This window comes from Miscanthus floridulus, chromosome 8, assembly GCF_019320115.1.
Source record: "Miscanthus floridulus cultivar M001 chromosome 8, ASM1932011v1, whole genome shotgun sequence".
Classification (NCBI taxonomy): Eukaryota; Viridiplantae; Streptophyta; class Magnoliopsida; order Poales; family Poaceae; genus Miscanthus; species Miscanthus floridulus.
The window spans coordinates 64,309,914-64,329,063 of NC_089587.1; the positions used below are offsets into that span (position 1 = coordinate 64,309,914).

The 19,150-nt window shown below is 40.8% G+C and overlaps 1 protein-coding gene across 1 annotated transcript; it reads right to left on the reverse strand.

The window, feature by feature from the left end:
* Positions 1-2,004: 2,004 nt before the first annotated feature.
* On the reverse strand, positions 2,005-2,553 carry LOC136478528 (uncharacterized). Its single transcript, XM_066476996.1, has one exon. The coding sequence runs from the start codon at positions 2,551-2,553 to the stop codon at positions 2,005-2,007; it is 549 nt and encodes a 182-aa protein (XP_066333093.1).
* Between the last annotated feature and the right edge of the window lie 16,597 nt (positions 2,554-19,150).

The window sequence follows — 19,150 nt, forward strand, 5'->3', positions numbered from 1 at the left end:
CTCCCCTTACGGTAGCTTTTGTGTGCTTTGCCCAACATCTTTTATTTTGTCCGAAAATTTTCATAAACTTATTTATTACGGGACGGAGGAAGTACTCAAAACAAGGGAAGCAGCATCTATAACTTTGTACGTCCATCCCATTTCATCAGTCATCAACGGCAATTCATCCTCCAAGTGGAACCTTAATTCTATACGGAGATAAGAACTGTGTAGCGTCATGTCTTTGTTAGAGTTGTAACAAATAGGCAACTTATTATTTATGATTATTTCATATATATAATGTGATCATGAAAATAAAATTTCTTTTATAGCTAGCCCATAAATGTTGCTACATGGAGTACAGCTAATGCCATCTATTATATCTATGTAAATATATGTTTCTGTAACTATGTATGTATGTATATATGTCTATGCCGGACAATAGAGAGTGTTTGGGTGCTTGTAGATGGCTTGCTGAGTGTTGGGGGATCTGCCAGCACTGGGAGTGTTTGGGGGCTTTGTATATGTCTCTGTGAGAAAGTAGAGCCATTTCTTAGAGAAAAAAAGAGCTCGGCAACTGTCAAGGTATGGTTGCAGGTAGGGATGAAAACAGATCGGATACGGACGGATATCATCGATATTACATTTGTTTTCATATTTCTGTCTGGATTCGAATTCGAATACGGATAGTGTCAACTATGTCGGATAGGATACGATTGGATATCGACATCATAAATATGCGATTTGAGTATTCGGATACGAATACGATATCGGATGTTGGATATCCGGACTCGGATACGGACAGATCTCAACCCCTCTAAACGGATTCGGTTTCGAATACGGCCGGAAAATATCCATACCGTTTTCATCCCAAGTTGCAGGTCATTGAAGATCCAGTTGTTTCTTACTGTCGAAATACACTAGTAGGCCATTAAGTTTATTGCATTCATGAAGGGACTGAGGCTGATCTCTGAGTATTGTTTGTAGATCCTCTACAACACTGCAGTTATTAGGGCATTGCAAATTTAGCAGTATAAAACATAGTTTTTAGTAAATTCAGTCTAGAAAGAGTTTTTCAAGAGTCTCTTCATTATCGTTGAGAAATAAAACACACCTGTAACTTTCCGGATGCACATCCTTTCTTCGTGGAATATTACTTGTACTTTGCCAATCTTTTAGAAGAAGCAAAAATAACACTTTTTTTTATAGATTTTTTCGCTTCATTGGTTAAACAGTGTGATTGCAATCAAATTGCAGACATTGCAGCAAGAAGCTAGGGGGGTATAAACCAAACACAAGTAGCTAAAGTAGATGAAGCAAGTTGGGCACACAAGTGAGCTGCGAAATTCGCCGATCTTCTAGTGTGGAGAACCCTGACAGATTGAGGTGAAGTTTGAGGCCATCTCCTCAACTTCATCAAGAATTGCATTGATATCGGACCTGTGTTTTCCTTCGTTCTTCCACAGCGAGGCCAGCTCTTGGGAACCAGTCTCCACTATGATGCGTTCCCTAGTGCCCTCTGGTATGAGCCGAATGCCATCCCGAAGCGCTTAATGCTTAGGCTGGTGAAAGCTCTTCCACAACCATCTGAAGGCATCATGAATCTGAGAATGTCTTGAGAGTTTGCTCTCTCTAATAAGTTTGCTCCTGACCAAATGCTCGAAACCAAATCCCAAGCTAAATTGTGAGCTACACAGCCAAATCTTAACCCGCACACAACAATAAAGGACTTTTGGAACTCATTGTTGCTTGCAGTATATAAACTAAAGAAACTAAAAGGTACGGGTAGAAACAGAAATGGACATGGGTATATAGCAGAAAGACAGATACTGATATATATATGACAAAAAAGTTTTGGTTTGCATACTTATAAAGAGCAACGACGTTCCAATAACATAATATAGTAACACATCAGAATTAATGACAAAAACCGATCATGAACCACTCGTTATGTTTTTGAAAAGCACAAGATCGTCCGCAAAACAATGCAACTTAAACCTGCTGCTGCTGTGTACTCTAGAGAGTCTACCTGCCAAGAAAGATAGCGCCTAGTAAATACGCGACTATGGTCAACTCATGATCATCAGAGACCTTCTTGAACAACGGCCAGCTTTGGTACTGGTTCGGCAGCCGCAGCAGTCCATCCTGGCAGGAACGGACGCCGACCTCGGCGTCGATGTACTCCTGCCTGGCGAGCGAGAAGTCGCAGGCGAACATCTGGTCCGAGACACCGGCCATGAGGCGCCGCGCCGAGCCGTACTTCACCTTGCAGTTGTCCAACGCCGCCCGCGACTCGGCGGGGGCGTTCCCGGGCCGCAGCAACGTGTCCACCTCCGACAAGGTGTTCTCGTACCTGAGCTTGGCCAGCCTCGTCGCGATGAGCGCGTACACGGTCACCTCTGCGGTGTCCGGCGCGGTACCCTGGAGCGTCTGCTGGCACAGCTTCTCCCACCTGTCCGTCTGCTGGCACGCCGCGGTCCATGTCATGGAGGCGACGTTGTTGCAGGCCTCGCCGCCGGCGAACAAGGCGGTGAGAGACACTACTGCGAACACTGCTGCAGCGATGTAGGCCATCTTGAATTCTTGGCTGCTTTTCTCTTTCTTCTTTCTTTTGATCTTTTCTTTTGCAACGCTTTGGGTTGATGTTGAAACTAAGCACTGTGGAACCTATAAATATATGTGTTGTTCCCTCAAAAAAAAAATGTGTTGCTCCAGGCTCTTCTTGATTAGAAGGCAACAAATTACTCATGCTTTGATTTCGCATGCATGATATGATTCAAAAAATGGTGCTATACATATGGAGAGTTATGCCTTGTACTATTTATTAAGAAAGGAAACATTATTTGCCAATTCTGCAATTAACAAATATGATGGCTTTAGGCTTATGTCTTTCCTAGCTTGATCCTAATTATAAGTGCCGTTATAGAAGTATATCTTTTACAACCCACATTTATACGGAGAATTAAAACATGATTGTACTCCACCAAACATTGGATTTACTTTTGCTGAGGTTATATGTCAGAAACCTGTATATGTACTCCCTATGTCCAATAGTAAATACAGCAAGCGACACTAGCGCCCAGATGTCCGAACAAACACCCGCGCCTGATGCACGCCCACTTCCCCGCGCCCCGCGCTCTGGTGTGTTCGCTTCCCTCTCGCGCCTTCACTCGCAAAGGTGGGTCCGCCTGTGCCACTCTGTTTCCAGTGCGTATGGATGTGGGGACCACCCGCGGCAGCTCGGCTTTCCGCGCGCACACTAAGACCGCCTGCACCAGCTCCGTATCAGGCATGTGGGGACTGCCTGCTCGTGCGCCCACTTCCTGTACCTGATCATGAAATACTTTTTTAGAATTACACAGTACAACTAGTACAGAAACCCCTTCAGTCCCGGTTCGGAACCCCTCCAGTCCCGGTTTCCCAACCGGGAGCACGAATCCGGGACCAAAGGGCCCCTCCTTTAGTCCTGGTTTCTCGCCCGGGACTAAAGGTCCATACCAATCGGGACTAAAGAGGCCTCCCGGTCTGGCCACGTGGGCTGGCCCTTTAGTCCCGGTTGGTATTACCAACCGGGACTAAAGGTTTTCTTTTTTTTTCTTTTTTTGTTTCTATTTTCAATTGATAATTCGTTTTGGTTTTCGAATATGTTTTCAAATACGCATTCTACGCTGCTAATAATATATGTATTCTACACGCTTATAATGTTCGAACATTTTGTACAAACTAAAGTATGAAACTAACGTATATATTACATGCATATACATATATTGTACGTTATTTTATGTACATATAATATGTATATATATATTACAAATAAAGCTTGTATTGTATATTCTATCATATCCTTGGGATAACAAATTCACTCCATCTGGTCATTGTAGAACTCGCCGGCGGGGTTTAAGACCTGGTCATTAAGAAATCCTGCTATGGTCTCTTGAATTGCTTTCAGTTGGTCACGTCATATGACTTTTTCCTTCAACCATAGAGTCTTCAATAAAAGTTAAAGGAAAATATTAATATATATATGTGTGTTGGTCACGTGATTACTTATATATATGAGCAATAAAAGAAATTGTGAATATATGAATATATTTATATAACGTACTTTGAGGGTCTCGTCAGGAGTTCTTTTTGCGTACGCCATGATGAACTCGCAAACATAGTATCCGCAGTAGTTGTTCCCCTGTTTTTGCCTCAGAACCCACTTTTACGAGAAAAAAGATATGGTGAATTGAAAGCATGCATGGTGTTAATTGAATTATATATATATATATATATATATATATATATATATATATATATATATAGCTAGTACTTACTTTGTATGCGATTACATCCAGTGGCGCTTTGCAATGTTTCATGTGGTGTTCCTCAATGAAACTTTTCCAAACACTGTGCCCAATAAAATAAAAAATTAATTTGGTCTTTAATAATTATTGCAGTTAAGAGATCGGGATATATATAGTTGCTAGAGAGACCAAATTATCCTTGGATAATATCTATCATGTCTTGGTACTTTGTTTGCTCTTTTCTTAACGAGTCTAAGATGCTCAACCGACTATTGGCCATATCGATGACCATCAATATCCAGTGATTGTTGCATATGTTTTTATACACAAATATGATCGACATTAACTAGAGTCAACATATATATGGGAGATAGCTTAGCTAGTAAGCAAATAATTGAACAAATATCCATATGATCGACATTAATTATTTAACACTCACTTGAAGTTGTAGGTGAAGAGTATGTCCTTGTTTTGTTGGTTCACTAAGAACCTCATGAGATTTTTCTCGAGTTCAGCTTTCCATTGAGGCGGGAGATTAGGGTGTTTGAATACAACATTTGGATCAACGAAACCAACATCATTATCCTTTCTCTTTCTCAGTTCTGTCATCTCATATCTGCATATATAAAAATATAGTGTGAGGATATATAATTTATATATATATACATGTAGCTTTATATATATATATACACTTTAATAGTAGAAAATAATCACACTTACAGACAATAGAAGCAAATGAGACTTTTGTCGAGAGAGTTCAGGTGGCATAGTTGGTGTAATTCTAAAAACTCGACATATATAACGTCATCGCCATGGAAGTAATGTTGGTTTCTAACTCTGACAGAAACAAAGTTCTCTCCCCGTTCACACACCGCCATGTACCACTTGTTTAGCAGATACATTTGCGTACCTAGTTCACCTAAGGCCTCAAGGTTGTTTAGACTCTTTCCATGTTCAAATTTCTTCCAAGGATCCACTTTCGGAGCAGATGGTCCTTCAGCGAGTACTTGGGCAAGGTCCAAACCGGTATCCTCGTAAAACCGAGCTAGGTCCTCAAAATCGTCGTCCAGTACATCTAAGTTTGAACTATATTCATTACGAATGACAAGAGGGGAGACTGATTGTTGCGATTGTTGTTCGAGTTGTGCAACACCTTTCCCTGCTCTAGTCTTTTTCTACGTCGCTGTCGATGTTTGCCCCTACAAACTAGTTTTCGGAACCCTAGATTGTCTCAAATTGAAAAGTTTTGAATATCAAGTTTGTTCAGCTCATCAAGATATACAATCCTTATATAGGTCATTTTTTCATTTGAGAAAGTTTGAACAAAATGTAGTTCAAATTTCACAAGTGTGTGACATAGTTTTAGAAAGTCTATATGAGATTCAAGAATTTGTGACTAGTTTTTGATAAAACTTTCTCAAATGGGAAAATGATCTATGTAACAATTGTAGATCTTGCTGAGATGATCAAACTTGGTATTCAGAGTTTTTTCATCTGAGGTCATTTAGTGTCTCATTTGAGCAAGTTTGACCAAGTCAAATTTGGTCAAATGAAAAAACAACACTTTGACTCTAGTATTATGAACTCTAAATGACTTCAAATTGAAACGTTTTAAATACCAAGTTTGTTAAACTCATCAAGATATACAATTGTTGTTTTGGTCAACGTTCCATTTGAGATAGTTTGGATGGTTCAAATTTGTGATTTTTAAATTTCGACGCCTACAAACTAGTTTTCGGAACCCTAGATTGTCTCAAATTGAAAAGTTTTGAATACCAAGTTTGTTCAGCTAATCAAGATCTACAATCCTTAAATAGGCCATTTTTTCATTTGAGAAAGTTTGAACAAAATATAGTTTAAATTTCACAAGTGTGTGACATAGTTTTAGAAAAGTCTATATGAGATTCAAGAATTTGTGACTAGTGTTTGATAAAACTTTCTCAAATGGGAAAATGAGCTATGTAACAATTGTAGATCTTGCTGAGATGATCAAACTTGGTAGTCAGAGTTTTTTCGTCTGAGGTCATTTAGTGTCTCATTTGAGCAAGTTTGACCAAGTCAAATTTGGTCAAATGAAAAAACAACACTTTGACTCTAGTATTATGAACTCTAAATGACTTCAAATTGAAAAGTTTTGAATACCAAGTTTGTTAAACTCATCAAGATCTACAATTGTTGTTTTGGTCAACTTTCCATTTGAGAAAGTTTGGACGGTTCAAATTTGTGATTTTTAAATTTCGACGCCTACAAACTAGTTTTCGAAACCCTAGATTGTCTCAAATTGAAAATTTTTGAATACCAAGTTTGTTCAGCTCATCAAGATTTACAATCCTTATATGGGTCATATTTTCATTTGAGAAAGTTTGAACAAAATGTAGTTTAAATTTCATAAGTGTGTGACATAGTTTTAGAAAGTCTATATGAGATTCAAGAATTTGTGACTAGTGTTTGATAAAATTTTCTCAAATGGGAAAATGAGCTATGTAACAATTGTAGATCTTGCTGAGATGATCAAACTTGGTATTCAGAGATTTTTCATCTGAGGTCATTTAGTGTCTCATTTGAGCAAGTTTGACCAAGTCAAATTTGGTCAAATGAAAAAACAACACTTTGACTCTAGTATTATGAACTCTAAATGACTTCAAATTGAAAAGTTTTGAATACCAAGTTTGTTAAACTCATCAATATTTACAATTATTGTTTTGTTCAACTTTCCATTTGAGATAGTTTGGATGGTTCAAATTTATGATTTTTAAATTTCGACGCCTACAAACTAGTTTTCGGAACCCTAGATTGTCTCAAATTGAAAAGTTTTGAATACCAAGTTTGTTCAGCTCATCAAGATCTACAATTGTTCTTTTGGTCAACTTTTCATTTGAGAAAGTTTAGATGGTTCAAATTTGTGATTTTTAAATTTCGACGCCTACAAACTAGTTTTCGGAATCCTAGATTGTCTCAAATTGAAAAGTTTTGAATATTAAGTTTGTTCAACTCATCAAGATCTACAATCCTTATATAGGCCATTTTTTCATTTGAAAAAGTTGTAGAACAAAAATACTATATTTTCTTTATTTTTATAGGTTCAACAAAAATTTCTCGTAATTTTGGTCAAAAACCGAGAAAAAATTGAAACATTGATGTTACAATAATGTGATAATAAATTTCCTATCGAATAATATTAGTTTTATTAATTTTAAGTTACAAATATATTTTTGCATTAACAAAATACTTAGTATTAGTAACATTTATATTCTATATTCATAAAAGAAATTAAAAACTTTAGGTTACAAAATTTTCCTATTTATAATAAATAATTAGTTAATCAATAGTATATTTTAAAATAAATATTGCAAAGTATTGAAGTTGCTATAGAATTAATTGATTAACCTAGTATTAAACAAGGAGAACAAAATCAAAATCCCAGGCCTTTCCAATTACTCTAGCGGGCTGTCAAAATTTTTAGGCCTTCAATCCCGGCCGGAACCAGGACTAAAGGGTGGGCGAAATTGTCCGTCCAAAAATACCTTTAGTCCCGGCCTATATATATCGAACGGTTCCTGTTCTGTTCATCTTCTACTTTTCGATCTACACGTCGATCTCGTCTCTGCCGCGCCCGGCCACGTCGAGCTCGTCTCTGCCGCGCCGCCGTCGTCGAGCCCCGCCCGACGGCCGTCTTCTCTGCCGTACGTCGTCCTCGCGCGAGGTGCTCAGCTCAGCCCCGTGGCCGGCCAGCACGCCCTGCCCGGCCCGCCATCTGCCCCAGCTAGCCTGCTAGCTAGCTGCTCTCGGCCATATTTTTTTTACAAAGTTTCTAGTTTTTTTAGATTGTTTTTGATATATATGTTAGATTAAAATGTATGTTAAATTTAATTACTAGTTTATTTAGATAGTTTTTAGATAGTTTTTTATATATATGTTATATTAAAATGTATTAAAATTTAATTAGTAGTTTATTCTTAGTTTTTAGTTAGTTTTTAGATAGTTTTTGATATATGTTAATTAGATTTAAATGTATTAAAATTTAATTAGTACTTTATTTAGATAGTTTTTATTATAGTTTTTGATATATTTAGTAATTATTATTCTATCTTTCCCTATATATGTGTTAGATTTAATTTTGATTTAGTAATTCTATCTATGTATATATGTTAGGTTTAATTAGATTTAGTAATTAATTCTATCTAGATATATGTGTGTTATTTTATTTAATTGGATTTAGTAATTATATTCTATCTCTCTATATATATATGTTAGATTTAATTTTGTTTTAGTAATTGACACATGCATATTTTATTAGTAATTCTATCTCTATATCACATGCATATTTTATTTTAGTAATTCTATCTATATATCACTTGGATATTTTATTAGTAATTCTATCTATATCACATGCATATCTAGAGAGAGATTCTATATGTATATATATGTACTTAATTATTTCTATGTGTATATATACATGTACTTATTTCCATGTGTTGAGAGAGAGAAAATTGTATCTAGAGAGACATTGATCTATGTATTATCACATGCATATCTAGAGATATATACATATACACTTATTTCTATGTGTTGAGAGAGAGAAAATTGTATCATTCTATGTGTATATATACATGTACTTATTTCCATGTTTTTGGATCGAAAGTGTTTTTGATTCGATTCCAAAGCCTATACCTTATTATTGTTTATCCTTATGAAATATTATGTGTTATTATATTTAATTGGATTTAGTAATTCTATATGTGTTATCACATGTACTTATATTATGTGCCATAGTAATTCTATCTATGTGTTATCTTGAAGATACAAATGACTGCTCCGGATGATAACTTGAATGATGACATAATGGCGGATATTATCAACGTCGGCACCAATGCGGATGTAGATGACACGAGTCAGTACTTTGCTGATTATGAGGATATCCTGAATATCCCGGTGGTTGAAGATCAACAAATTGTCGCGCAAAAAAATACTGGCGAGGTATATTCGATTATCTATCATCTTTTATAGATGCATGTGTACGTATATTTATTGTTAATCGTTGTGTTTCTACTCATGTAGCCGGTCTCTAGATCTACATCAACCACCGGCAAGAGTAGGAAAGTCCGAGGGCCAAAAAAGCCATTAGAGGGCCGTTTCATAATATTAGAATTCGACACCGACACCGACAAACCATTAGGACCACATGCTCAGACATATGTCAATCAATGTGGGTTCATTATAAGGGATAGGATCCCAGTTAGTGCTCGGAATGGAAGCAGAAGATATCTGCTCCTAATGTTAGTTTTGTATCTGATCGTGACAAGAACCTAGCTTGGAGAGATATCACTCAGCATTTTATAGTACAAGCAGATGATGCTTTGAAGGAGCTAGTGAGGAATTGGACAATGAAGAAGATGGCAACATTGTTCTAGAGTTGGAAGAAGACATTGTATAAAAAGTTTATCTTGAAGAATGATACGTCGGATTTCAATGCTAAGGCGTTTGTCAAGTTGGAGTCCCATTGGGATGACTTCGTAGAATATAAGACATCTCAAGAGAGTGAGGAACGTATGATGAGGAATCAGCAGAATGCCCGACAGAAGCAATACCATCATCGCATGGGATCAGGTGGTTATAGGAGTGCTATTCCCAAGTGGCAGAACCTAGAAGTAGAGATTACTACCAAGGGAATCATACCTAAAACAATAGAGAAGAACTGGCCTCAACAAGCGAAGAATTGGTTCTACGCTCATGGGGGAAGCCTAGACCTAGACACTGGCAAGCTAATTTTCGGCCAAAAAATTGAGAGAGCAACACAGAGACTAGCTCGTGCTAGGAAAGAAGCTGATAGTGGTGTTTTCAAGCCCAACAGAGAGAAGGATGAATTGACATATGCCCTAGAGAATCCCGAACATGGTGGTCGAACAAGAGGCTATGGGGCGGTTCCATGGCTACAAGCATTCCCAGCAGACAAGGATACCTACAGAAGCCACCAGAGAAAGAAGGATGAGGAGGCAGACCGAATCCGTGAATTGGAGTAATTTGTTAATGAGTCACGACAAGCATTGCTTGAATCACGTGAACGAGAAAAATCTCTTGAGGCAAGAATGTAGGAGGAGATCAAGAGATAAGTGCAGCTAGCAATGAGTCAAATGCAATTGCAATCAACGTCGGGAGTCACCATTAGCCCCGTTGGTCAGATGAAAAGCAGTTGTGCTTCCACAGAGCTGCTAGTTATTCAAGATGACGCTGGGTTATGCTTCCCTGTTGATGACATTATCGAGCCTCTAACAACATGTGAGCTGCACATTCCAGATGGTAATAATGCATCAATCATGGTGGCTGTCGGGGTTGTATCTCCAATAGACCGAATAAAGACACCAAGAATCCATGGGTCAGTTATTCAACCTGGATATGCTAGCGTCTCGGTCGATAGAGTGCTCAAAGGTTACATCAATGTTCCTCTTGACATTGAAGGCGGTGATGGGGAGAAGACACTAGGAGAAGCAGAGAAGACATTTATTCAATGGCGCAAACACTTCATCATCATTCCTGGGGCGCCACTGCTTCCCCTACCTCACCCTAGGTACTAATGAAAGTAAATGAAATATTATTTTCCATTAATTTTATATTGGCTTCAAAAATAATTGACTCACAACTTGTTTTTGTAGCAGGGTCTCCCCCCAGCCTAGCCCAATCATTCATTCCCCTTCTCATTACAGCGTCGCGGGGGGCGAGACGACTTCATCCCCACGGCGATCTCCAACTCCTACACCGGCCCCATCGCCTCCACAACGATCTCCAACTCCTACACCGGCCCCACCGCCTCCACAACGATCTCCAACACCTCCACGCCGGTCTCCAACACCGCCCCCACCCCCTCCACAGCGACGCACTATAGAGACGTCTAAGGTCCCAGCGGCAAAGAAGACCCCAAAAAAAAGAGTTATTTCTCAAGAAATACTTCCTGAAAAGACTGATGAGCAAATAGCAACTGAAGAAGACAAAAAAGTGAAAGATTTTTTATAGATATCCAAAAGCAGAGACAAGCGAAGCTTAAGGAGAAGCCGTACTTTTACATACCACAAGATCTGCTGAGGCAGAAGGTCGAAGCTCACAAGAAAAAGATGCTTAAACTTCGTAAGCCTCCGCCACTATCAGACTATGACCGCTCCCTCGTGAAGTCACATGATGCACATAAAAAAGGAAAAGAGCATCAGGGAAGGATGTCCCATAGCTCGGACAACAGAAGCAACCAATGCAAAATCTTATTGTTGCTAATGAATATGGTTCCAACATAGAAGTCTATCGACCAGACAACTCTGGAGAAGTGTCGGTTCAAGACCTTAATGCTTTTTTTGAACTAACTGGTTTAACCTTGGATCAATTGACGGGCAAAGCTCCAATCCAGAACCTGAAAGTTGATACCTTGAAAACTTATAAATTTGGCAAAAGTCTATACAAGCCTACGGCTCTAAATGAATTGGGTACGCAAATATACTTGCTCAACAAGTGTTACATGCAGGCGTGTGGTAGGGGTGAGGAGTGGATCTTTGTCAGAATTAGAGACCATCATTACTTCCGTGGCAATGACATCTTACATATTAGTTTCGAAGAATTGCATCAACTATACCACATGGACGCTCTGGACAAATCAATCATTAGCTGCTTTTATTTGTAAGTGATTCTTACTTTTATTTAAAAAACTCACTTCCATGCGTACGTGTATATAATTATCCTCACATGTAACTTATATTTATATACAGATTCTAGATATCAGAGCTCCAAAGAATACAAGACAGCAGTGTTGGCTTCATTGATCCTTATATCGTATTCAAAACCGATATTATTGTCAAGGAGCAGTGGGTATCTGAAGCACAGAAGAATATCATGAGGTTCTTCGTGAAGCAGCATGATAAGACAACAATACTTTTCCTGTACAACTTTGAGTAAGTGTTAATAATAATGTAGTCTACACATTTTATGTAATATCAATACAACTTATATGCATGTATGTGTGTGTATAAACCAATGCCGGTTTCACTGGATACTCATTGTCATTGAGTAAAACTCAAGTCGGTTAGTAATCTTGGACTCGTTGAGAAAAGAGCGGGCACTATACCAAGATATGATAGACATTATCCTAGGATAATTTCGATCTCTCGCGCACAACTATTATTGAATAGACTTTGCCATAATTTATTAACGATCGTACATTATTGGTCGCACAGGGTTTGGAAAGAGTTTATTCGGCAACACCACAAGGATTGCAAGGCACCACTTAATGTAGTTGAAATACCAGTAAGTTCTACTATATATGCTTTCCCGCGTGTTTAATTACTATATCGTACTTCAATTTACGTGTGAGATGATGAGAATAATCTTCTTCTCGTACAGTGGTGTTTGCGGCAGCAACCAGGTAATAACTTGTGTGGATACTACGTTTGTGAATTTATCACTGCACACATAAGAAGAACTTCTAAAGATGTCCTCAGAGTACGTATATATCAATTATTTATTTATTTTTAAATAAATAAATAAATATATATATTAATACTTTTTCTTTTATTTCAAATGCAAGACTGAATGGTTGAAATAAAGGGTCATGCAAAAAGACCATCTGAAAGCAGTTCAAGAGTCAATAGCAGGATTTCTTCTAGAAAAAGTGCTAAATCCCAACGGCGAGTTCTACTTTGATCTAAGGAATAAATGATGTAAATTAAATGTTTATTGATATCATTATTTTCGAGAACAAGATTATGAAAGTGTTGTATATATACATATATATCTATAATGTATATAGTTTCATACTTTATTCGAATATAATAATGCTTGAGATGAGAATTAGATATAATTATATGCGTGCGTGTATTTATATTAGCAGCATAGAATACGTACATAAAAACATATTATATATTAAACAAATATGTGTAACTGAACTGAAAACAAATTAAACAAAAAAAAGAAAAAGAAAAGGAACCTTTAGTCCTGGTTGGGGTTACCAACCGGGACTAAAGGGTGTGGCCACGTTTGCTCGGCTGGAGGGCCTTTAGTCCCGGTTGGTAACACCAACCGGGACTAAAGGTGCCTCTTTAGTCCCGGCTCGATGACCCAGGACTGAAGGTTCCACCTTTAGTCCCGAGATCGTTGTCCCGACGCGGTAACCGGGACTAAAGGCCGTTACCGCTCGGGACAACAAGGCCATCCTGTACTAGTGGGGGGAGGAGGAGGAGGACAAAAGTGTCAATTCCCCAACCATGCATCTCTCTCCTCAGGTCATATGAATGAGTATTATAATAGCTCCAATGTTCTTGAGGGCAATGAATATTGTGGTTTGTGATTTCCAGGATCACAAAATCTTTTGTATTTTATAGGTCATCAAGGCTGATTTCTGTGTATCTTTTTTGACACTCAAGTCAGTGTACCTATATATAGAGTGCCAATAAGAAAGAAGATCAAAACTCAACATATAGTGGGATTGGATTATATATGACTAGTGGTGGAACCAATGGGATAGCAAGGGCCATGCCCCCCCCCCCCAACAAAGTGGAAACGTTTTTAATACCTCTATATATATTTTAATTCATGGCACAAAAAGGCATCAATTCACCCATTTTTTATCATAATATTGTGATTCTTTGTTATGAATATGGACATATTATGTAAAAACATTGAAAAAGTTACATACACATGTATATATTGATCACACTTAGAGGAGTCATCATGTTTCCTTTGCCACCCTTAATCAAAATTGCTTTCCTTTCGAACTAACCGGTTGGAGGACAACCACTACAAGAAACCGGGACTTTGCCCAGTGCTCAAATCTTTGCCGAGTGTCAAATATCAGGCACTCGGCAAAGGCCACCTTTGCCGAGTGCCACACTCGGCGAAACTTGGCACTTGGCAAATAGGGCTTTGCCGAGTGTCTGGCACTCGGCAAAATAAGGCACTCGGCAAAGCCAAACTTTGCCCAGTGCCAGACACTCGGCAAAGTTGGGCACTTGGCAAAGAGGCGCCCGGGGATAACGGTACCCAACGCCGGCCTCTTTGCCGAGTGCCTTCTGTTTGGCACTCGGCAAAATATTAGCTTTGCCGAGTGCCTAGGGCTAGCACTCGGCAAAATATTCACTTTGCCGAGTGCCAAACCTTGGCACTCGGCAAAATAAAATTTTTTTTGCCACCAACTTTTTTTCTTAGATTTGTATTTGTACCATGAACAACATGTTCAAATTTGGCACAATTTCATTGCTGTTTGCTATATTTCTTCACTTTATTTTGTTTTCTTGCAATTTTCCAGAAAATGTAGGTTTGAACTGCAGGTGCACCGAATAATAGTTTTGATCTATTCCAAAAATATTATTCTTGTTTGTTAGTGCCACTTTATGCTAAATCTAGAAACTGTCTCCAAATTTCGATCAACGTGCTCATGGGGCAATGTCGCGAACTTGCGTGCGAGTGGTTATTTAATTCTATAAAATTCAAACGAATCCCAAAAATCATGAAACTTGGCGAGATGTCGTGATATCACATGCATATGCGGTGGTAAAAATTTGAAAACGTTTGGAGGACGTCATCACGTATGGTGTTCACAAAAAAAGTTGGTGGCAAAAAACAAAAAAAAAAGATTTTATTTTGCCGAGTGCCAAGGTTTGGCACTCGGCAAAGTGAATATTTTGCCGAGTGCTAGCCCTAGGCACTCGGCAAAGCCAGGACAGGATTTTTTTTTAATTTTTTATTTCGCCGAGTGCCAGATCGGGGGCACTCGGCAAAATACTTTCTTTGCCGAGTGCCCCGGATCTGGTACTCGGCAAAGAGGTTTGAAATATAAAGAAAAACCGGACACACGCACACACACCACGCACACACCAGACACGCACACACACGCGCGCCATAGCCGCCCCGCCGCCGCGCCGTAGCTACTGCGCCGCTGCCGCTGGAGCCGCCGCGTCGCAGCCGCCGGCTCCCCGCGCGCCCGCCCCGCCGGCTCCCCGGCCCGCGCGTCCGCCGCGCCCGCGTGCCTCTGGCCCCGTGCCCACGCGCCGCCGGCCCCGCGCCCGTGCGCCCGCGCGCCCGCTGTAGGGAGGAGGAGGAGGTTGGAGGAAGAGGAGGAAGGAAAGCAAGAAGGAGAAGAAGGGGAGGAGGAAGAAGAAGAAAGAGAAGGGAGGAGAGAAGGAGAAGGGGAGAAGAGGAGAAGAAAGGTGCCGCCTCGGTTCGTCGACCCTCACGCCGTAGCGGTCGTCCCCGTTGTCGTCGCCAGCCCTCGGTCTTCGCATTCTCGCTGGCAAGGTATGCCCTAATGTTAGTATTAGTTAGTAAGTAGTAGTGTTAGTAGTAGTAGTTAATTAGTAGTGTTAGTATTAGTTAGTAAGTCGTAGTGACAGTAGTAGATGTAGTTGTTGTTCATAATTTTAGTGTTAGTAGTAGTTATTGTTGTATGTATGTGGTTGATGGCCTTCGTGCCTATGTTTGGTATACATGTGGTTGTTGGCCTTCGTGCCAATGTTTTCTGCAGGTTTTGGGAACCTCTCCCTGCAGGGGAGGTGCTGCCGAAATTTTCAAAGGAGTCTAACCATTTGCCTTTTCTTTGCAGGACGAGGACCGTTGGGAGGCACTCGGTGACCTCGATCGTCTTTGTTGGCATTGCAGTTCTGCCTGCACCGCGTCGCCTCGCCACTGCAGCGACTCGCCACCGCCCCACTAGCCTGACCTCACCGACACCCTAGGTATAACCCATCTTGCATACTTGTATCTCGTGTAACCCCAGTTAGGCGTCTCCCGTTCGAAAGAGATACGATCGTTGGTATGCAGATCTTTGCATACCAAATTCTGTACCTGTTTTGGATTGTCCACGTTTTTTGGACAGCCCGCGGATGCGTAGATGGGTTGGTTTCCGTGGCTCGCTCCTGTCCGAGACAGAGTTTCGACACCACCTCCTCGTTGTTCTCCTGATACACAATCTCCCTGCTAGGACGTGTATCGGGAGAACAGCGGGGAGGTGTTGCCGAAATTCTGTCTTGGATAGGAGCGGACCATGGAAGCCAACCTCATCTACGCATCCTCGGGTGGGATTAGGACCTATCCTTCACCTATTAGATATATAGTAGGAACGCCTTGTGGATTTACCTGCAGTTTTTATTACTCGCTTACATATGCATGTGCCAGAGGATGGATAACCGTGAGTGGATGTACACGGGCCACGCAAGTATGACCCCAGAATGGATGACCAAGACCAATGCTTTCCTGGAGCATGCATTTGGTGAGGCTGCTAAAGAGTCAGTCTGGATGCCGTGTCCGTGCAGCAGATGTGGCAACAAGAAAAGAAAAATTAAGAGGCTCGTGGGGGAAGATCTTATCAAGTATGGATTCACGGCAAACTATACCCGCTGGATCCACCATGGTGAAGCCGATCGTATTAGAGAGGAGGTGGTGAGACAGCGTCTCGAGGATTATGATGGAGATGGCGGGGTAGCAGACTGGATGGATGACATTCAGCAGGCACGGTTCGGTGAAGGATTGGAGGAGAAGCCAGAGGAAAGCGCAAAGATGTTCTATGATATGCTATCTTCAGCGCAGAAGCCCTTGCACGAAAAGACAACGGTATCGTAGCTGGATGCAATTGGACGCATCATGGGGTTGAAGTCGCAGTTTAGCATGAGTCGGGACAACTTCGATGGTATGTTGGCAGTTTTTGGATCCCTGCTTCCGGAGGATCACATCCTGCCGAAGAACTTGTACGAGTCATAGAAACTTCTTCGTGCACTTAAGATGCCGTATGAGCAGATCCATGCTTGTCCGAATGGATGCATCCTTTTTAGAAAAGATCACGAGGGAGCAACGCACTGTCCAAAGTGCAAATCCTCTAGGTACTTGGAGGTCGACACTAGTGATGACAAGAAGGAACAGCTGAGTATCCCTACGAAGGTCCTACGGTACCTTCCTTTCATACCGAGGATCCAACGGCTGTACATGACAGAGGAGTCCGTGAAACAGATGACATGGCACAAAAATGGCAAAAGGTACAATCTGGACAAGATGGTACACCCATCGGATGGCGATGCCTGAACCCATTTCGATGGCATACATCGTGTTAAAGCTGAGGAGGCTCGCAATGTACGTGTAGCATTGGCAACAGATGGGTTCAACCCATATGGATTGTCCGCGGCCCTATACACTTGTTGGCCCGTGTTCGTGATACCCCTGAATCTCCCCCCTGGTGTCATCTTTCAACCCAAGAACGTATTTTTGTCGCTGATAATTCCTGGACATCCGGGGAACAATATGGGTGTGTTCATGGAGCCTGTGTTCGATGATTTGATCGATGCTTGGGAAAAGGGGGTACTGACATATGACCGAGCTACAAAGAGAAACTTCATAATGCATGTGTGGTACCACTACTCCCTGCATGACTTCCTGGCGTATGGCCTATTCTGCGGGTGGTGTGTTCACGGGAAGTTCACATGCTCAATATGCAAGGCAGGTGTGAGGTTCACTTGGCTGAAGAGTGGTGGCAAGTTTTCTTCGTTCGACCAACATCGTCAGTTCCTCCCCCTTGACCATCCATTCAGACGAGACATCAAGAACTTCACATTGGATGTGCGTGTGATGGATTATGTAGGAGGACTTGTGTTGGATGAAGACTTCTTAGATGTTGTCATGGATTTGCACATTGGATGTGCGTGTGATGGATTATGCAGGAGGATGTGCTTGTGATGGATGTTGGATGTGCTTGTGATGTATTATGGATTATGTATGCGTTTTGTGTGATGCTAAATGCCTGTGTGCTGTCTCATGTATTATATATGAGTTTTGCGTGTTTGCTTTCGAAGGAAAGCAACAAACAAACAAAAACATTGCAAATTTCCCAGCTTTGCCGAGTGCCAACACTCGGCAAAGAAGTCTTTGCCGAGTGCCAGGGGTGTGGCACTCGGCAAAGCTGGAAAAAAATGCTGCAAAAACAGCCACTTCCCCAGTTTTGCCGAGTGCCACAGCCTGGCACTCGGCAAAGAGGTCAATTTTGCCGAGTGCCACAGCCTGGCACTCGGCAAAGAGGTCAATTTTGCCGAGTGCCAGATGGTACCACTCGGCAAAGACTATTTTTAAAAAGATTTTTTTTAAAAAAAATTGTTTCTTTGCCGAGTGCTCAGCCCTGGCTCTCGGCAAAAATTCAAATTTTGCCGAGTGCCAGTCCCTAGGCACTCGGCAAAGCCGGCGTCAAATGTTGACGGCAGTTATTTTTTCGCCGAGTGCGGGCTTGGCACTCAGCAAAGACTTTGCCGAATGTCGATTTTTGGCACTCAGCAAAGAAATTTTTGCCGACAAAATCTTTGCCGAGAGACCTTTGCCGAGTGCGGCACTCGGCAAAGCCTTTGCCGAGTGCTTGGCTGGCTTTGCCGAGTGCCCCCAACACTCGGCAAAGAGGGCGTCTGCAGTTGTGAACCGGGGCTAAAAGCCAAGACTCTTTAGTCCGTGTTGGTAACACCAACCGGCCATAATGTAGACCCTAGCTTTAGTTCGGGTTGGTATTACCAACCGGTACTAAAGGTCTCCGACGCCCACAAAACTTAGATCCGGGACTCTAAGCCGAAGGTCTGTTCTCTAGCCGTGAGTATAAATGACATGGAATTCCTTGAGTATATATATTATAGAAACTAAAGAAACAAAAAGGTACGGGTAGAACAGAATTGGATATGGATATGTAGCAGATAGACAGATACTTATATATCACAAAAATGTTATGATTTGCATACTTTATAAGCAACGACGTTCACATAACATAATATATTAACTCATCAGAATTAATGACAAAAATCGATCATGAACCACTCATTATCTTTATGAATAGCACAAGATCGTCCTCTATGCAACGCAAATTAAACCTGCTGCTGCTGTGTACTCTTGAGAGT